Source organism: Xyrauchen texanus, chromosome 47, assembly GCF_025860055.1.
Source record: "Xyrauchen texanus isolate HMW12.3.18 chromosome 47, RBS_HiC_50CHRs, whole genome shotgun sequence".
NCBI classification, from domain to species: domain Eukaryota; kingdom Metazoa; phylum Chordata; class Actinopteri; order Cypriniformes; family Catostomidae; genus Xyrauchen; species Xyrauchen texanus.
The window spans coordinates 26,063,203-26,085,007 of record NC_068322.1 but is presented as its reverse complement, the minus strand read 5'-3'; the positions used below and the strand labels follow the sequence as shown (position 1 = coordinate 26,085,007).

Here is a 21,805-nt window from a genome sequence, read left to right as displayed (position 1 = left end):
TCCCTCTGTAGTGCTAGGGTCTTCTCCTTGGGCAAGAGAGATCAACCCTTTTGTTATGAACAGAAGGCAGCGAAGGCAGACGAGGAGACTGGATCTAAATGCAGGCTTACTTTATTTAACAAAATCAAAACAAACACAAAGGAAAACCCTCAATGGGGAAATAAACACAACACTGAGAATACGGGCAGGGAAAACACACCGGGCTAACAACGTTCAACGAAAGACAAGGACTGAACCAAAAACCAGGATATAAATACACAAGGACAGGATGATTACAAATGATACACAGGTGAGCACAATGAACAAAATGGCAGTGATGATGACAGGTGGATACTGGGAAGTGTAGTTCTTTTAAACAATAGACTAGTGAGACAGTGGAGCTAAACAAGGGACAAAAGTGAAAACTACGGACAACAAAAGGGACAAAAATGGAAACCAAAGGGGCAACGGTAAAACCAGACAAGGTAACCCTAACATAGCCCCCCCTCTAAGGATCGGATCCCAGACGATCCTAAAAGAAAAAACACCAAAAGACAAAAAGGAACCCACAGAAAACAAAATGATGGCACCGGGGGCACAGAGGGCAGACAGGAAGTCCAATGGGGCACAGAGGGCAGGCAGGAAGTCCAAGGGGGCACAGAGGGCAGGCAGGAAGTCCAAGGGGGCACAGAGGGCAGGCAGGAAGTCCTAGGGGGCACAGAGGACAGGCAGGAAGTCCAAGGGGCACAAAGGGCAAGGACAGGTTCAGGTGGTCTGGGAGCTGGCCAGCGGGCAAGGCTAGGTTCAGGAGGCCTGGGAGCTGGCAACAGGGCAAGGATAGGTTCAGGGGACCGGGGAGGAGGCCACTGGACAGGAACAGGGTCAGGAGGCTCGGGAGGCAGAGCCGTAGGAGGCTCGGGAGGCGGAGCAGTAGGAGGCTCAGGAGGCTCTGGGGACAGAGCAGTAGGAGGCTCTGGGGGCAGAGCAGTAGGAGGCTCTGGAGGCGGAGCCGTAGGAGGCTCGGGAGGTTCTGGAGGCGGAGCCTTAGGAGGCTCGGGAGGCGGAGCCGTGGGAGACTCGGGAGGCGGAGCCGTGGAACGTTCAGGAGGCTCTGGGGGCAGAGCAGTAGGATGCTCTGGAGGCGGAGCCGTAGTAGGCTCGGGAGGTTATGGAGGTGGAGCCGTAGGAGGCTCGGGAGGCAGAGCCGTAGGAGACTCGGGAGGCGGAGCCGTGGGACGTTCTGGAGGCTCAGGAGGTGGAGCCGTAGGAGGCACTGGAGGTGGAGCCGTAGGAGGCTCGGGAGGCGGAGCCGTAGGAGGCTCTTGAGGTTCTGGAGGCGGAGCTGAAGGAGGCTCTGGAGGCAGAGCCCTGGGAGGCTCAGGAAGCTCGAGAGGCGGAGCCCTGGAAGGCTCGAGAGGCTTGAGAGGCGGAGCCATGGAAGGCTCGAGAGGCTTGAGAGGCGGAGCCCTGAAAAGCTCGAAAGGCAGAGCTCTGGTAAGCTCGGAGGGCGGAGCTCTGGTAAGCTCGGAGGGCGGAGCTTTGGAAAGCTCGGAAGGAGCTGACTCTTGGACGGGCACGACCACTGGCGCTGGCTTTTGGACGGTCATGGCTACTGGCGCTGGCTCTTGGACGGTCATGGCTACTGGCACTGGGACGGACAAGACCACAGGCGCTGACTCAGGGACCGTGGAGGCTACAGGCGTTGGCTCACTGACGTCAGAGGCTACAGGCGCTGGCTCACTGACGTCGGAGTCTACAGGCGCTGGCTCACTGACGTCGGAGTCTACAGGCGCTGGCTCACTGACGTCGGAGGCTACAGGCGCTGGCTCACTGACGTCGGAGGCTACAGGCGCTGGCTCACTGACATCTGAGACGACAGGCGCTGGCTCACTGACGTCGAAGGCTACAGGCGCTGGCTCACTGACGTCGGAGGCTACAGGCACTGGCTCCGTGGCAGGCGTGGGCTCTGGCTCGCTGGCCGTGGCAGGCGTGGGCTCTGGCTCGCTGGCCGTGGCAGGCGTGGGCTCTGGCTCGCTGACGTCGGAGGCTACAGGCGCTGGCGCCGTGGCAGGCGTGGGCTCTGGCTCGCTGGCCGTGGCAGGCGTGGGCTCTGGCTCGCTGGCCGTGGCAGGCGGAGACTGGGGAGCAGAAGCCTTTTCTCTTCTCCTCCTCCGCCGGGCGGACGAAGCTGGCAACGCTGGCTCGTTGGCCGTGGCAGGCACGGAAAGCCCAGAGGCGGAAACCGGGATCGAGAGAGGTGGTTCCCCGGCGGCGAGTTCTCCCAAGACTAAACTCACATATTCCCTCCACGTGAGGTCTCCGGAGTTCGGCAATTCCCTCAGCTGGTATTTTGGTAGCCCGAGCTGGTAGATGGTCTTTAGGGATGCGTCGTCAAAGCCTGTGTGGGGGGCAACAGCGGAAAAGTGGTGGGAGAACTCGCAGATGGTCAACTCCGCCTGGGTCAGTTCCATAAGGTAAGCTGCTAGATCCATTTGTGGTCTTTCGTTCTGTTATGAACAGAAGGCAGCGAAGGCAGACATGGAGACTGGATCTAAACGCAGGCTTACTTTATTTAACAAAATCAAAACAAACACAAAGGAAAACCCTCAATGGGGAAATAAACACAACACTGAGAATACGGGCAGGGAAAACACACCGGGCTAACAACGTTCAACGAAAGACAAGGACTGAACCAAAAACCAGGATATAAATACACAGGGACAGGATGATTACAAATGATACACAGGTGAGCACAATGAACAAAATGGCAGTGATGATGACAGGTGGATACTGGGAAGTGTAGTTCTTTTAAACAATAGACTAGTGAGACAGTGGAGCTAAACAAGGGACAAAAGTGAAAACTACGGACAACAAAAGGGACAAAAATGGAAACCAAAGGGGCAACGGTAAAACCAGACAAGGTAACCCTAACACCTTTAGCCTCCCTTGTTAGGTTTACAGTTATTTTCTTTTGTGTTATTAACTGTTTTATTGATTCCATACATAAATCATACTAACATAAAATATGGAATCAATTGTATACATTAATATATACATTTTCCCTCCCGTGACACAAACGCGCACTACAGTGGTCACCAACAATTAGAAAATTTAAAATAAATAAAAAACATTTAAAAAAACTTCTTTTCATCTACATCATCTATTCTAGAATAAATCTTATGGACTGATGGAAAGAATGTATAATCCCTCCCAGATAGGTTCAAAAGTCTCCAAATATCTGTAAGACCAAGATCCTTTGAAGCATCACTGTTGCTCTTGGGGGGCTTACATATTTTTGCTTCACTATGATCAAGGACAAAGTTCATCAAAAGATGAAAGTCTCCTCCCAATATTATATCATGAGGGGTGCCAATGGCTTGCAACATCCCTAGATCCCAAGATCTATAAAAAAAGCCCTGATCATCAATGTTAGGTGTGCAAATATTAGCCGAAATCAACCTTTGCCCCTGAGTTTCTGCTAAAACAATAATGACTTCTAATTTATCATTAATCTGTTTGAGATATTTTAATTGTTGATGTTTACTTATCAATGTAATGACTCCCCTGCTCTTACTTGAGCCAGTACTAAAGAAAGCATGTCCACCCCATATTTTCCAAAACTTTTCAGCTTCCTGCGAGGAAAGATGCATTTTTGAAGAAACACTATATCATATTTCTTATGTTTAAGAAGATAAATAACCTATAAAAATAAAATAATAAAAAAAAGAAAAAGAAAATGTGCGCATTAACCCCGTGTACGACAGTGCCAACCGCCGTCCATCCCTCTAAACTTAAAAAGTCTATGTACGCCTACACAAGCCCCCGCAACAACTTTGCCGTCGGATTGCTCAAGTCTGGTGCTTCTATACAAATTTTTGGTAAACAGAATTCGAAACAGAAAATATTCTATAAAACAAACTCCAGCCAATGAGCGGAAAAAACACAAACATGTAAATTGCCCCGAAGTTGTGTACCTCCACAAAATAACCTCCAGCCACTAGCGGAACAGGCACACAAAAAGAAAAACAAAAGGGGGCCCTTCAGTTCCTAGGGCAGTCAAACGAATGTTCAGTGAGCTGGTCCATTCGGTCGTTACACAAGTTCAACACATGCCCTAATCATTCCAATATTTCCTGCAAGAAATATTCCACAAAACAAACTCCAGCCGATAGGAGGCATAAGCACCAAAAACTTCCAGATTCATCCACAACTGTTCCGAGGGAGTGGTATTCCACAAAACAAACTCCAGCCGCTAGGCGGAACCAACACAAAAAGAAACAAATAAAGTGCCCATTTTCCTCGGACAGTTAAGTGTATGTTCAGTGAGTCAGGCCCACTATGCAGCAACAGGAAAATCACCAAATTGCTTACTCACTCGATTGTCTTTATGAAGGACATCGCTTGCTGTGGGCATGTAAATATTTTGTGGCCATCCTTACCATATATTCTCAGTTTGGCCGGGAACATCAGTGCAAAAACTACCTTCCTTGAATTCCTTGAATTGATCAAGTTTCTCTCTTGTCGTATTCGCAAAGTCTGGGAACAAGAAAATGGTGTGGTTCTTCCCAGAAAGCCTTCCTTTACTCCTAGCCCCGCATAACACAAGATCTTTATCGAATGATCTCAGAAATTTGGCCAGAATTGATCGGAGCCAATCTCCCTCCGTGGACCTCTAAATCAGGTCTCTCTGAGCATGAACGATTTCCAGCTTATGGCCTGTTATGACTCGGAAAAAGCTTGTCTAGGAATTTCACCATTTCTCTGCCTTCTTGCTCAGGAATTCCAACAATTCGGAAGTTGTTTCGTTTATTACGATTCCCCATATCCTCCAGTTTTTCCCGGACATGTTCCAAATCCACATTGGTCACAAGCCGATTAGCAGCTAATTCCCTCTCCAATAACTCCAGATAATCAATCCGTTTCTCAACATCCGCAACTCTTGTAACCAGAGAATTTCGCCTTCATGGAAGTGATCGATCGATATATTACAGCAAGGTCCTAGTCTGCAATGACCTTCGTCAGCATTGCCTACACATTCATCAATTCACGCCGGATTTCTTTCAGTTCACCATTCGAATTGAATCCGGGGCTTTTGGCCTGCCGCTGAGAGGAATCAGCTCCAGCACATAAGTGTCTTTTAAATATCTCTAGAATTTGGATTTTTTTTTACATTGTCTTCCCAAAACAATTAAGGATCAGGGTGTTTTGAATAGGTCTTTAGTATCTCAATATTGTTGCAAGAAGTGGCAGAACACTTGTTCCTCTTTCAGACTTCCCAGTAGGCATTGGCTAAGGGTCAATTGAGTGAATTGCCTCTTTTTTGGGCTTCAATGTGGGTGGGAAGTAGAGATGGTTAAACTGAAAATATTTTTGGACCTGGATACAAATTGTAGCTCAGAAAGTAGATGTGTTCCCATGTCAAGTAGTGATCATTAACCAAAATGTATTGTCATTGAAGCTGTATCCCCATTTTTGCCAGTCACTAAGCTCGCCCATTTTGCTATACATAAGGGTATTGCAGGAACAGTGAAAGAAGTTAAAAAATTAAGATTTGGTCAAATTCTTGTGGAATGCTATTAAAAAGCCAATGCTGAGAACCAACCTGTTAGCTGGAGTACAGATAAAGGCATTTCCTCATCCAGTGCTGAATTTATAGCAAAGGAGTGATCTGTACCAGAGAGTTGGATGATGTAGACAAAGAAGAAATAACTCACAAACTCAAGGTGTAATAAATGTGAAAAGGATAATAATCAAGAGAGAAGACCGAATGATAAAAACTAGTACGTTACTTTAAACACTACCCCCATAAAGAGTTCTAATTGGATATCTAAGTGTTCCAATGGACTTATTTGTACCCAACCCATTGCTATGTTTTAACTGTCAAAAGTATGGACATGGATCTAATGGCTGTAAAAACAAACACATCTGCGGCAAGGATGACCATAATAAGGAGAGTTGTCAAAAACCATCCAAGTGCTGTAATTGTACAGGTCATTCAGCTGCATCAAAAGAATGTCCAATGTGAGTCTAGGAGAAGGAAATACAGAGGATCAGATGTAGTAAGAAAATCAGTTACCGTGAGGCACAAAAAATGGTGACTGCGGTCCCTTCTTATACACTGAATAAAATTTGTTTGCCTCTGTTGGCAAAAAAGCTATGAGAACAGTGAGAAAAAAAGCTATGAGAACAGCTATGATTGCCAGACAGATCTGGATGCATAAAGACAAACCCCAAACTATTAACAATAATATACTTTTCCCAAGGACCAAGAATACAGGAACTCAAAGTGAGCCACTTGTAAATTATATCCAATCAGATTTCAACAACTGAAAATCAAACTTCAAAAAGAAATACAAAAAAGATTAGCTCCTCACAATCAAAAGTACCCCAAGATGAAACTTCAAAGGCAAAACAGATTAAAGATGGTGAAATGAGAGGGTGGACACCATAGTAGAAGTTAAACTTTTAAAGTCAAATTTAGGGTAGCCATCCGTATTTTACCTACTGCAGGGCCATGGAAGGCTCAGGAGACGGAGCCTTGGAAGGCGGAGCCGTGGAAGGCTCGGGAGGCGGAGCCCTGGATGGCGGAGACTGGGGAACAGACGCCTTTCTTCTCCTCCTCCTCCTCCTCCTCCTCCTCCTCCGGACGGACGAGGCTGGCAACGCTGGCTCTTGGACGGAAGAGGCTGGCAACACTGGCCCTGGGACGGACGAGACTTCCAGCTCATTGGCCTTGGCAGGCGTTGGCTCGTTAGCCGTGGCAGGCATGGCCGTTGGCTCGTTGGCCGTGGCAGGCGTGGAATGTTCAGAAGCTAACCCGGGATTGAGAGAGGTGGTTCCGCTGCAGCGAATGTCTCCAAAACGAGCTCCACATACTCCTTCCATGTGTAAGCACCGGTCTCCGGCAAATCCCCCCATCGGCGTGTTGATACACCGATCCGATAGATGTCCTTCAGGGCTTTGTCATCTAAACCGGTGTGGATGGCCACGCTGGAGAAGAAGTGGGAGAACTCTCGAATTGTTAAATCCGCCTGGGTTAGTTCCATGAAGTACGCCGCTAGATCCATTTTGTGGTCAGTTGTTCTGTAACGCTGGGAAAAAGTTAAAAGAGCTGGATCTAAGTGCAGCTTTAGATTTTAATGAAAAATAAACAAGTACAAAATAACGGGTAAACACAGGGACAAAGAAAACATCCACGATCGGAAACAAAAACATAAACGTGTAAAAACATCCACGAAGGGCACGGCCAAAACATGGTAGGTCTAGATACATTCAAATACATACATTCAACAACTGACCAAGAACGAGCAAACAACAGAGCATTATATACACAGTGGGTAATGACTTAATGAAACACAGGTGAAGACAATGAAAGACAGCTGGCAGTGATGAGAGTAGGGAATTATGGGAAGTGTAGTCCATGGGGAACAGATGACAGAGGCAAAACACAGGGCAGACAACAGTGAATCGTGACAGTTTGACCCTGCAGAAAACCATTACAGTCTGTTCTATTTACGTTCCTCCTGACTTGAATATAACGTACATGTACCTGAATAATCTGGTTGCTCAGCTCCCTTCTCCTTTTATACACAAGGGAGATTTTATCAGCCATTACATTTTATGGGGATATAACCATTGCTACACTAAAGGAAAGAAGACTGAAGATTGTTTAGGTAACAATGCCTTATGTCTTCTAAATGATGGATCACATACTTATTTACACCCAGGGCATGGAACATACTCAGCAATTGATCTAACAATCTGTCAGCCTGAGTTATTTTTAGACCTCTCATGGAAAGTTTGGCATGACCTCTGTGCAAGTGACCACTTTCACTTATTTTAACCATCAAAGGAAGAGAAGAAACAATTGTACAAAGATAGCAAAATAAAAAAGAAAATTGGTACAAGTTTCAAATCCTCTGTTACGAGAGGTTTGCGTGAGTTCCAGAGGAAAATCCGGATGCTACAAAGAACTTTACTGAAATTCTATATCCATAGCAAATAACACTATACTGTGAACATCTTATAATAGAAAATGTAGAAGGCTTCCATGGTTTGATAAGTGCAAAAAAGCTGTAAAAGAGGGGAAAAAAGCTGAAAGACAGACATCCAATTACTGAAAATATTATTCAACTCAAAAGAGGTAGAGCACAAACAAGGAGAACAATAAAGGAAGCATAAAAGGAAAGCTAGAGAATATTTGTGTCCATATTTTCAGCAAGCACTCCATCAAATTAAGTCTGGAATCTGATACAGAGGATGAAGGGCAATAACAGTGGTCCACAAATACAACATATCAAACATCAAGATTCACTTTTAACTTCAAAACAAGAAATTGAAAACATCTTAGCAAAAAGATATTAAAATAAACTTTTCCTCAAGCAATATGGAATAAAATGACCTGCCATTTTCCATGAAAGAGCTACTAAGGGCTATTAAAAGATCCCATGACACAGCTATTGGACCAGACAAAATCCACTAACAATTTTTAAAGAATCTATCTCACTCTAACTATGCTCTTTAACATTTTTAAGTCATCATTTTTATTTGTATAGTGCTTTTCACAACACACACAAAGAAATCAGCTTTACAGAAGATCATGCATTAACAGAAAATGAAACTGTAATATCTATAAAGTTTTAGATTGACCATTGTGTAGTTTGATTTAATATAGTTTAAGTTTAATAGTGTAGTTTAAGATTGTAAATTGTTTGTATAAAAATTTAATTAACAATAATTGTATTTAGAACCCCTGCGAGCAAGCCGAAGGCGACTGTGGCAAGGAACACAAAACTCCATAAGATGTTGGTTAATGGAGGAAAATAACCTTGGGAGAAACCAGACTCACTGTGGGGGTCAGTTCCCCTCTGACTAAACAACATGAAAATAATGCCAATATTAGTTATTTATGTGCAGTGCAGGTCATAGTTTAAGATTTGTAAACTAAGTAAGTGTTAAGGTCCAGTGTTTAAAAAAATGTGTTTATTTTGTATGAACTGTAAGATTAATGACTAATGTCTTTGAAGTCCATCCTGGATTAACTGCAGAAGTTCACATAGATGCATTGTCCTTGTTAGTTGGCTGATGGAGGCTTTTGTTGGCAATTATGTATTCCATTTCAAGAGTAGTCCATCAATAGACAAAGGTGATGCAGGCAGAGATCAATGAGGTGCATCACAGTTCAACCTGCAGATAATTTCGGTGAGGTTCGGTGGGGTCCATCATAAGTCCAAGGTTCAGGCTGTGGTATATGAAGTATCCAATGTCTTACAGTTGAAGTCGGCAACAGTTTATCCGCTGAAAAGACTGAAGTGATGTTTGGCTAGCGTCGGCTGCATTTAGTCGTCATCACTCAGAGACACATAGCAGTGGAGTCTGATACCAAGCAGGAACAGAGCTGGATCTGTCCGGCTCTTGTAACCTTGGGATATGAATCCCAAGACATGGAAACAAATAGAATAATATTAGCATAGATGTCATTCAATTTTATGCAGTGATATGGATCATCAGCAGCCTAATTTTGTGTTGATGGATAAATTAGGTGTATGCCTGGGTCTTTAGTCTAGACTTAAACTAAGTGAGTGTGTCTGCATCCCGAACAGAGTTAGGGAGACTATTCCATAGTTTAGGAGCCAAATAGGGAAAGGATCTACCTCCTTTTGTGGATTTTGAAATTCTATGAACTATTAACAAGCCAGAATTTTGTGACAGTTTAGAAACCATACACGATATCAACATTAAACAAACACTGGAGCAAATAAAAGGTCCACGAGGGGAAAAGTAAACAAACACAAACTCACACACAGGTGAACACGAGTTGACTAACATCCACGAACAGCAGGGTAATCCTCGAACGAACGAACACGAAAAGAGGTAGCACACACTGTCAGGGGCATGAACGTGAAACGGTAACATTCAACAACGATCGACAAAGACTGAACAAAGAACCAGGGTTTAAATACATGGACAAAGTGGAGACTGAAAGAGGCACAGGTGAAAACAATGATGAGTGCAGGCAGAGAGGAAGGCCGGGAATTGTGGGAAATGTAGTTTAGACACGGACAGTGAAACACGGTGCGAACAACAAGGAAAACACGACATGGAGCGCGAACGGTGACGGGTGAAGTGGAAAACACGGAGCAGACAAGGAAACATGACATAAACGTGATAGTGCGACAGAGAACACAGGGCAGACAACAGGTAATCGTGACAGAATCCCCCCTCAAAAGGACCGGATTCCAGACGGTCTTAAGAAACCGAAAAGGAAAAATAACAGGGATAAACAAATGTTCAAGGAGAGAGGGGCTAGAAAAGGGGAAAAACAGACAGACCAAAGGGGGCACAAGGGACACAGAGACAGACCAAGGGGGCATAAGGGGAAATTAGGCAGTCCAAGGAGCCAAAAGGGGAGATGAGACAGTCCATGGGAGCACAAAGGGCAGACAGGCAGACCAGGGAGGCCGAGAGGGCAGGTAAGCAGTCTCTGGGGGTGTGTGCAGTGAACCGGGTCAGGTGGCCCGGGGGACGTCCACCGGGTAGGGACAGATTTAGGAGGCCTGGGAGATGGCCGTAGAGCAGGGGCCTGTTCCGGGGACCTGGGAGGTGGCCACAGGACATGGACAGTTCGAGGAGGCCTGGGAGGCGGCCACAAGACAGGGACAGGTCCAGGGGGCCTGGGAGGTGGCCACAAGACAGGGACAGGTCCAGGAGGCCTGGGAGGAGGCCATTGGACAGGCACAGGTCCAGGAGGCCTGGGAGGCGGCCATTGGACAGGGACAGGTCCAGGAGGCCTGGGAGGCGGCCTCAGGACAGGGACAGTTCCCAGGGGCGAAGCCGCGAGGGGCTCTGGAGACGAAGCTGAGGGAGGCTCTGAAGGCTCAGGAGGCGGAGCTGAGGGAGGCTCTGAAGGCTCAGGAGGCGGAGCTGAGGGAGGCACTGAAGGCTCAGGAGGCGGAGCTGAGAGAGGCGGAACCATGGAAACCTCTGGAGGATCAGGGGGCGGATCTCGGGAGTCTCTGGGAGAGGAGCCGTAGGAGGCTCGAGAGGCGGAGCCCTAGTAAGCTCTGGAGTCCCTGGGAGCAGAGCCGTAGGAGGCTCGGGAGGTGGAGCCGTAGGAGGCTCGGGGAGAAAGGCTGTGGAAGACTCGAGAGGCTTGAGGGGCGGAGCCCTGGAAGACTCGAGAGGCGAAGCCCTGGAAGGCTCGAGGGGCGGAGCCCTGGAAGGCTTGAGAGGCGGAGCTCTGGAAAGCTTGGGAGGCGGAGCTCTGGAAAGCTCGGAAGGCGGAAGCTGTTGGACGGTCCTGGCTACGGGCGTTGGCCCTTGGACGGTCATGGCTGCTGGCGCTGGCTCAGGGACGGTCATGGCTGCTGGCGCTGGCTCAGGGACGGTCGAGGCTACAGGCGCTGGCTCAAGGACGGTCGAGGCTACAGGCACTGGCTCAGGGACGGTCGAGGCTACAGGCGCTGGCTCTCTGACATTTGGGGCATCAGGGTCTAGCTGGTTGGCCGTGGCATGCGTGGGCTTGGGCTCGCTGGACGCTGAGGGCAGAGCCAAGAGGGGTTTAGGGCAAGGGGCTGCGGCAGGCGGAGGCTGGAGAGCAGAGACCTTTCCCCTTCTCCTCTTCCTCCGGGCTGATGCGACTGGTGAAGCTGGGATGCTGTTCCTGGTCAGCGTGGCCTCAGGCTCGCTGGCCGTGGCTGGCGTGGGCGCAGGCTCGCTCACCGTGACATGTGTAGGCTCTGGCTCGCTCACGGTGACAGGCGTGGGCTCTGGCTCGCAGACCGGGGCAGGCGAGGGGTCTGGCTCGCAGACCGGGGCAGGCGTGGGCTCTGGCTCGCAGACCGGGGCAGGCGTGGGCCGGGAGGCGGAAGCCCGTCTTCTCCTCCTCCGGGCAGACGAAGTGGACCGCGCTGGCTCGTGGAGGGCGACTGGCAAGGAGGAGAGCTCGCTTACAGATGGGGGTGGCGTGACAAGAAGCGCCATGGGCGACTGGAGAGTCACCACTGAGGGAGGAGAGATAGGGTCCTCCTCAGCGTCGCCCACGGTTAACGGCGATCCGCCGACCCGCAAAGTCACCTCTATGTAGCCGCAGAGAGTCCACTCGTGCGTTGCCGGTGGCAACCGCTCCCTCAGTGAGGCGTTCAGATTGCCCCTGAAGAAGCTCACCAGGATTGGGTCCGGGAAGTCAGAGACGCTTGCCAGGTGAAGGAAGTCCTGGATGTGGTCCTCCAAAGGGCGGTCCCCCTGCTTGAGGCAAAGGAGCCGATAATTCGCCGAATAGGCTGCTGGATCCATGTGTGGTCAATCGTTCTGTCACGGTGTGGGTAATCAGGGGACGGCAGACAGAAGGTTAGGATCCAAACGCAGTTTAATATATATATTAACAAAAAGGTAAACACAAAGGAAAGTCCACGATGGGAAAAACTAACTATCAAACAACAGAACACACAGCTAGGAGAACAAACACGATGGGCAGGAAACCAGGGCAAAGGCATGACAAGAAACCATACACGATATCAACATTAAACAAACACTGGAGCAAATAAAAGGTCCACGAGGGGAAAAGTAAACAAACACAAACTCACACACGGGTGAACACGAGTTGACTAACATCCACGAACAGCAGGGTAATCCACGAACGAACGAACGAACGAACGAACGAACGAACGAACGAACGAACGAACGAACGAACGCGAAAAGAGGTAGCACACACTGACAGGGGCATGAACGTTAAACGGTAACATTCAACAACGATCGACAAAGACTGAACAAAGAACCAGGGTTTAAATACACGGACAAAGTGGAGACTGAACGAGGCACAGGTGAAAACAATGATGAGTGCAGGCAGAGAGGAAGGCCGGGAATTGTGGGAAATGTAGTTTAGACAAGGACAGTGAAACACGGGGCGAACAACAAGGAAAACACGACATGGAGCGCGAACAATGACGGGTGAAGTGGAAAACACGGAGCAGACAAGGAAACATGACATAAACGTGATAGTGCGACAGAGAACACAGGGCAGACAACAGGTAATCGTGACAGTAATGTAATATAGCGTGTCAGAAGGTCACTGTATTGTTTGGTGCCCAAGGAGTGGAAGGGGAGACGCAGAAGTAGAGTCTTTTGAATCTTTTAATTACAAACACAGGAGTAGGACCATTCACTGGAGAGGAATCTAACGCTGAAGTGGAAACAAATGCTTTAACAAACATATCCATTTAAACATCACAATTTTAAAAATTACTATTCTAACATTACACCAAGGACTGACAAATACTAAAAACTAGAGGGTATATATACACTTGGAAACTTAATGAGGGAATGGCATACAGGTAGGGATAACAAGAAGTGATTGGGGCAGTGGACTCTGGGAAACGTAGTGCTTTTGAAGGGAAAACTTCAAAATAAGAGTCCTTAAATACAGTGGAGACAAACAGTGACGATCACTTAAGTAGTTTGGAGCTAGACCATTCCAATCATTGCATGTAGTTAACATAAATTTTACAGGTAGCCAATGTACTGATGATAAAATGGATGATAAAATATGATAATATTTCTTGGTTCTAATCAGCACCCTGGCTGCTGCATTTTGAACCAGTTGCAGTTTATTTATGGAACTTGCAGGACATCCTCTCAGTAATGCATTACAATAATTTATTCTTGAGGTCATGAATGCATGAATTAATTTTTCGGCATCAGCAACAGAGAGCATGTGTTGTAACTTGGCAATATTTCTGAGGTGGAAAAATGCTGTTCTATAAGCATTGGAAATTTGATTTTCAAAGGACAGATTGGTATCAAATATCACACCTAAGTTCTTCACTGTAGAAGACGATGTAATCCATCGAGAGTCAAATGATATTTTAGCGGCTTATTTTTAGAGGTATTTGGTCCAATAATTAGTACTTCTGTTCAGTCGGAATTGAGCAGAAGGAAATTTCTGGCCATCCAATCTTTGATTTAATTGATACACTCCGCTATTTTGGAGAATTGTCCATTTTTGTTGGGTTTAAAAGAAATATAAAGTTGGGTATCGTCGGCATAACAGTGGAAACTTATTCCATGATTCCTGATAATATCTCCCAGGGGAAGGATATATAAAGAGAAAAGCAGAGGGCCCTAAAACTGATCCCTGTGGCACTCCATACTTGGCTTTTGTTTGATATGACAGTTCCTTATTTACACATACATGGTGGTAGCGGTCTGATAAATAGGACTTAAACCATACTAATGCAAGTCCACAAATACCAACATAATTCTCCTGCCTATTAAAGAGAATGTATTGATCTATTTTATCGAAGGCAGCACTAGATCTAAAAGCACCCTAAACGAGGTTGCCCCAGCCGACTTCCATCCCCTGAGGATGAATTTTCTGCCAATCATGATTCCGGCTAGGACCCAACTTTTTAAATATCTGTCCCCAATATTAACATCCATCCCATCACCCAGGATACAGAGTCTGGGGCAAAATGAAAATTGAGTGTACAATACCTTACACATAAAGCTCTGAACCCTCAGCCAAAATTCTTATATCTTAACACATCCCCAAAATACATGTGTTGTGTCCCTGTCTTCTGATTGGCACCGCCAGCAGGTGGGTGTGTCTTTAAGACCCAACCTATACAATATAGAGGGGTCCAGTAGAATAGATGAAAATCTTATATTGCATCAGATGGACCCTTGCATCTATTGATGTAGACTTGATGCTTTTTGTATCCTGGCCCACACTCCCTCCTCCAATATCAAATTTAAATCTTTCTCCCATAATCTCTTGAGAGAAGATGAAGCTCTATCCCTCAGACTCTGAATTAACAGGGAGTAATACACCGATGCCTCTGACCTTTGCAAAAGCAGTAAATACTTAAAGAACTGAAATCTAGGAATCTTAAAATGTTGAACCAAATTTTCAAAAGATCTTGGCACTCCACTCTCATATAGGTCACCGAGTGTAGTTACACCCCCCAATCCACTCTGAGCAACAGAAAGGGGACTTATTAATATGTAATGCTAAATTACTTCAATTTTTCATGGCAAAAACTGTTTGCATGCATTTCTGCTAATTTAGCTCTTTACACATTGATCCAGAGTTGCATGACCAACAGACCAAATTTTTTGGCATCACCTTTGACAGCCAACTGTCCTTTATCCCTGATATTAAGTTATTAAAAAAGAGATGTTTTAAACTCATGAACATTCTAAAGGTTTTATCTTAGACAAAATGGGGTGCAGACTGCTCAATCCTCCTTAATCTATATAGAACACTGATTTGCTCAAAGCTTGACTATAGAAGTATAGTCTATGGGTCAGCCAGAAAAATATACAATCAAATTTTGGATACTATACACCACCAAGGTATACGACTAGCTTTGGGAGCTTTTAGAACATCACCGATCCAAAGTTTAGATGTGGAGTCTAATGAGTTTTCTTTGGAAAACAGACGCCTGTAGCTGGCTTTACAATACGCTATCAAGCTTAACACAAATAAAGAAAATGTGGCCTATCCAGCAGTGTTTTTACCTCAACTTTGTATAATGTATGAAAAAAACAAGTTACAAGTGGATTTAAACATTTAGGAACAAACTCACTTTTGCAAAATTCCTCCATGGGACCTCAGAAATCCTAAAATACTTCTGGATTTAACAACAAACAAAAAGTTAAAAATTCATCCAAATTATTATCTTGGAGTCTTTATTTCCCCGTTCCGTAAAATAGAATCCCCTATATGCATGCATCGCAGGACCACCATTGCATTTGCCCAGAGCCTTTCATTTGGGTCTGATCCACACATGGAGCTATCGTACAACTTCACAACAGTTGAAATACAATTGTTATTCCAAAATTGTTTGGCTAAATTTTTGACAAGATGATTTTATTTTGGTGTTATAAATGCAAGTGTTTGTGTTGTGTTTCAGGTGGACTGGGTGCAGTGTGACGGCGGCTGTGACGAGTGGTTTCATCAGGTGTGTGTTGGTGTGTCCTGTGAAATGGCTGAGAATGAAGACTACATCTGCTCGGCGTGCTCACGTAAAGCCGCTGGAGAAACTGCAGTGATGTCATCGCTGGTGTGCAATCAGTCTGTCACGCCGCTGCCCCAATCCGACCCGCTGGAGACTAGTTAACCCACAAACACTGCTGCTCCAAAATGACCGGCTGGAGACTAGAACCTGCGAACACAGACATTTAAACGCTTCACAAGAACTAATGTGCCAAAATTGACGAGGGACACAGTGTGAATGGCAACACTTCTGTCTGATAGATTTAGCTCATCATTATTTTAGCACAGGGATGCGTTTTATCTTTCACTTCTACCGAAGGTGTAGTTTTCAAACCCCAGCGCTGTACATTTTATCTCTTATTAGACACACCCAGTTCAGGTGATGGAGTACTTTAGTTATTAATAAGCTGATGAGTTGATTCAGGTGTGTTCAATAAGGGCAGTGCTGGTGTGGCTCCAGGAACGGGTTGAAAACCACTCCGGAGCAAACACACACAGGAGAATTAATTATGTTCCCTTCACAAACGACCAACCCAAGTCCACTGGTAGTCTGCTGGGCAACATGAGATTGTGCAGTAAATGAACATCCTGTTTGGACCATTTCCTGTGCCCAGAGCCATAGCTAACTTGGTTTCATTTGCAGGATAGTGGTTGTATTTTGTGAATCTATTTATTATGTAAATTGATTTTAAGTGAATTATGATGGCAAGTATAATGTTTCTCACCTTTCTGCAAATAAATAATGACTGTGATGATGAAGTCTGTTCAGTGTGTGACAATTTTTATGAATTTCAGCTGTTTATTTATTGAAAATGTGCAGTATGGGGAATATTTTGGTGACATCTAGTCTTGTAATAACGATGATCAGATGACTGTTACTAAATGCACAAGAAAGACATTGTGAGGTGTAAGATAGCACACAAATCAAAGTGTTTATTCTAAGCACCTGCACATTATCTGTGTCCTGTTTGAAACATACTTCAGATTTAATGTCCCAAAAATGTGGGTTAGGATGTTTCTGAGAAATGTCAACTTATATTCTGAGAAATATATACTTATGCTCCAATTTACTTGTCTGCAAAACTCCACATAAATACCCTCATTTTGCACAGAATTCTTTCAGAATGTTCTCATTCTGAAAGCAGAAGCACCCAAAATAATGAGACAAAGATGATGAAGGGGCTGACAGACAGTTGTTTTAGATTAAATCTGCACTATTTTGGTATGCTTTTGTTAATTGCTTGACTATGAGGAAAGCTGGGTAACAAGTCTAGCCAAATTCATCATCAGTCAAAGTTCAGAAAAGAAAACCATTAACTACAGTAAGCCTAAGTGCAATTTGTTTTTGACTAGAAAGGTAACCTAGAAGGTTTCTATACAATACAGTTACTAATATTTTTACATTTCTAATATTATCGTACTGGATTTATCAAGATACGTTCACATCCACTTTCATATTGAAATACATTTAAAAAGATAAAACGGCTGTGTTTGGATTTTGATTTCTTCTTATTAATATATTTAGGGGACTCGATAAGCAACACAACCCAAGTACAATACATAATAAAACGGCTTAAATTGGGCACATTTGCCTTTAGTATAGCCAACATACGAAATTGACCAAGTAAAATATTATAGGTCAAAAAAATGCGACAAGGCTGGCGGAGGTGAAATACGTCATGACGTCACGCAGTTACGCAGGCGTGGTGACGCAGCGCTTCCCAGCATGCAGCCGTGGAGTGAGTGAAGATGGCGGAAGGTGGTGCGGCGGATGCGGAGACGCAGAGAGGAGATCTCGCGACGCTCCTCAAAACGCCGCTGCGCAGAGCTGACACATGGTGAGAGACGCTATTAAGCTCTTATAACGCAACACTGATGTTATTAACGACTGCACTCTGACACATACATCGATAATCAATCATGATCAATAAGTCTGTCAGAGACGCCGCTGCGTAGTCATTGAAACACCAAAAATAAAACATGAATTACGAGAATGACTCATAAAAGTCTCATCAATACACCGATAACATCAGAATGATCAACACCAGTGCAATGCTGATTACAGTGTCAGACTGTCACACTGATACAGTTTAGTCATGTAAATATTTCACTCATTTCTGCTCGTGGTGACACTCCAACTGCATGAATCAGCAATTCTGAGTTTATTGTTATTAAACAAACACACAGATCAATAGTGTCCAAATGCAGAAGTTACTGCAGTGAGACTGTCTTGGCATTTGCAGCGATGAAAAAATAAAATAAAATATCAACTATACGAACTATAAGTACTGAATACTGTATATGGTCACAGATCACAGTCTTAATTAACCATTTAATCATGCGTAGTTAAGATAGTTACGCACATTTGCATCACCCAGACATCTATTTGATGTGTTTACATCTGGAAGATGTATTTTTATGTTGTTTGCAATACGTCTAAAAGCTGTTTCTTTCCAGATGGCATCTTTTTATGATGTTTAGTAGATTTTAAATGGATTATGATGCTTTCCAGATGAAAAGATCTAAAACAGACATCTCAAAGAGTTATGTTTGCTATCTGGGTTTTGAGACAAAACTTGTTCATATATCTTTATTTCTGTAGTTAGCTTAGGCCTGTATTATGTCATACATGCAGGTATGAAAGATGTAGAGTTATTTAATATTTCATGTTTGTGCAGGTATTTGGTGGACAGTCACTGGTTCAAGAAGTGGAAGAAATATGTCGGCTTTGACAGCTGGGACAAATATCAGATGGGTGATCAGAACGTCTATCCTGGACCGGTGGATAACTCAGGCCTGCTCAAAGGTTCATCTTACACTTACCTTGAAGGGTTTAAGACCAGTTCACGTACTAGTCTCAAGTCATTTTTATTTGAAAAAACACTTTTTACAACACACATCGTTTCAAAGCAGCTTTACAGAAGATCATGCATTAACAGAAAATGAAACCGTAATATCTATAAAGTATTAGAGCCATCAATGTGTAGTTTGATTAATTTCTATTGTGAATTGTGTATAACAAGAAGTAGACCTAATTAAATGATAATTATATCTAAAAACCGCAGTGAGCAAGCCGAAGGAACACAAAACTCCATAAGATGTTGGTTAATGGAGGAAAATAACCTTGGGAGAAACCAGACTCACTGTGGGGGCCAGTTCCCCTCTGACTAAACAACATGAATATAATGACAATTTTAGTTATTTGTGTGCAGTGTAGGGCTGCAACTAACGATTATTTAGATTTAGCGATTATTAGAACGATTATTTCCCTATTCTTTAAATCATCAAAAATACCTCTAAATGATATTCACTGAATTAAAGGGGAAAAAGATTTTTTATTAAATTTAATTCAGTAAATTCACTGCAAAATAAATCCTTTTGTTATCAAGTGTTTTTGTCTTGTTTTCCAGTTAAAAATGCCTAAAAATCCTTACAACAACATTCATTTAATTAAGAGAATGAATCTTAAATATACAGTAAGTGTATTTTGTAAATAAGTGTATATTTTACTTGGTTATACTTCTGTAAGTGCATTAAAGACAAAATATACTTGTATTGAAGATCTATTCTCTAAAAGCGACTCTAAATATCTTATATGCTATTGGTGTGGTGGTGTTGTAGTGGTCTAAAGCACATATCTGGTCATCAGAAGGTTGCTGGTTCAATCCCCACAGCCACCACCATTGTGTCCTTGAGCAAGGCACTTAACTCCAGGTTGCTCCAGGGGGATTGTCCCTGTAATAAGTGCTCTGTAAGTCGCTTTGGATAAAATCGTCTGCCAAATGCATAAATGTAAATGTAAATATGCTGAATGCATATTTAAATTTTTTTTTTAGATATTTTTAAATATTTGTATTTTTAATATTATATTCAACATTGTCAGTTAAAAAATGTATGTTATTTAAAAAGTTTTACATAATTATATTGGAAATCAAGCCAAATCAAAAACCTATTTTGTTGCCGTGTATAATGTGGCGAAGACCACTCTCTCTCACCTTTCTGTTCATTTCAATCCATCTTTAACTCACAAAAAACAAACTCTCTCTTATTAATAAAGCTGTGTATTGACAATTTTCTTCACAATAAAAAATGCATATTATGATTGAAAAAGTCATGAGTCATCATGTTATAATCTAGCTGCATTAAGCACGCTCGAGTGATGAGCGTCCCGTGACAGTGTGTACATCAGCTGGGTGCAGTTTCAGTCTCTCCCCCTTAGATCGGACATTCACAAAACTCGGTTAGAGTGCATCTGGACTGTGACCGTTGTAATTCTTCCTCTCCTCAGTCAGTCGTGAACTGCAGTGCTGCTCTCATCATTAGAGTTAAAGTGATCTCATGTTACGTTAAATTAGATCAAACGATTATTCGACAAAGAACATTTTTGCAGACAATTTTTTATTGTTGACATTGATGATAACGTCAACTAATCGTTTCAACCCTAGTGCAGTGTAGGTCATGGTTTAAAATGAGTAAACTAAGTAAGTGTTAAGGGACAGTGTTTTAAAAACACTGAGATTGTTACTAGAGTGGTGGTGGTGTAGTGGCTAAAGCACAGGGCTGTTAATCAGAAGGTCACAGGTTCTAACCCCACAGCCACCACCATTGTGTCCTTGAGCAAGGCACTTAACTCCAGGTTGCTCCAGGGGAATTGTCCCTGTAATAAGTGCACTGTAAGTCGCTTTGGATAAAAGCGTCTGCCAAATGCATAAATGTATGTAAATGTAAAAAAAAAAAAAGATTTTGTATGAACTGTACGATTAATGACTAATGTCTTTGAAGTCCATCCTGGATTAACTGCAGAAGTTCACATAGACGCCTGCAGATCATTTCGGTGAGGTTCGGTGGGGTCCATCATAAGTCCAAGGTTCAGGCCGTGGTATATGAAGTATCCGACGTCTTTTATTTGGAGTTTGCATCAGTTCATCCTCTGAAGTCCATCATAAAAGACGGATGTGATGTCTGGCTAGCATTTAGTTGTCGTCACTCAGCAACACGTAGCAGTGGAGTCCGATATCAAGCAGGAACAGAGCTGGATCTGTCCGGCACTGGTAACCTCAGAATATGAATCCTGAGATTGAGACATGGAAACAAATAGAATAATATTAGCGTAGATGCCATTAAATTTATGCAGTGTTCTAGATCATGATAGATGTTTCTGGTTCCGGCAGACCCAACTAAAGCAGCCTAATTGTGGGTTAGAGGATAAATTAGGTGTGTCTGGCTAAATAGATGAGTCTTTAGTCTACACTTAAACTAAGTGAGTGTGTCTGTTTCCCGAACAGTGTTAGGGGAGACTATTCCATAGTTTAGGAGCCAAATAGGGAAAGGATCTACCTCCTTTTGTGGATTTTGATATTCTATACTGAATATGCATACATACTGTATATATGTGTGCACAATGCACATATGTGTATGTGTAAGTGCTATGACAAACATCTGTGCACTCCACTGCATACTAATAGTCGACCAGAGGTTAGTTGATGAGAAGAGTCTTGGTCGACCAAGTTTTGATTGGTCGGTTGGTTGCAGAAAAAAAAAAACTCTATAGGAAATTGACGAACACTGGTATTACCGCTGGTTGGACGCTAGGTGGTACTATGGGGTAATTTTCGTTAAGCAGGGTTAGGGTTCAGCCTACACAATAAAGCAAGACACCTTGATTTCAAACTTTTAACTTATTTGAAATTTTTTTTTTTATGAAACTGGTGCAATTAAAATGTGTGAAATCTCTCTATCTCATCTCTCTCTATCTATCTAATTACATCGGCAACCCCTGGGCTGAGGGATCGGTGAATATTCTTGCTTTAGTGTTTTTGCATTGAAAATGTA

The 21,805-nt window shown here is 43.9% G+C and overlaps 2 protein-coding genes across 4 annotated transcripts in view; both read left to right on the top strand.

Annotated features, from left to right (window-relative positions):
- LOC127638712 (lysine-specific demethylase 5A-like) overlaps window positions 1-16,725 on the top strand; it is a 63,583-nt gene extending 46,858 nt beyond the window's left edge. Inside the window, exon 27 of the mRNA XM_052120356.1 lies at window positions 15,891-16,725. Coding sequence (XP_051976316.1) covers window positions 15,891-16,097 — 207 coding nt within the window. The 3' untranslated portion in view covers window positions 16,098-16,725. The remainder of the gene's footprint in view (window positions 1-15,890) is intronic.
- Window positions 16,726-17,693: 968 nt separating this feature from the next.
- Window positions 17,694-21,805, top strand: part of LOC127638713 (ubiquitin carboxyl-terminal hydrolase 15-like) — an 86,110-nt gene continuing 81,998 nt past the window's right edge. For all 3 annotated transcript variants that reach the window (XM_052120359.1, XM_052120358.1, XM_052120357.1), the window contains exons 1-2: window positions 17,694-17,811; window positions 18,652-18,779. In XM_052120359.1, coding sequence (XP_051976319.1) covers window positions 17,723-17,811; window positions 18,652-18,779 — 217 coding nt within the window. In that variant the 5' untranslated portion in view covers window positions 17,694-17,722. The remainder of the gene's footprint in view (window positions 17,812-18,651; window positions 18,780-21,805) is intronic.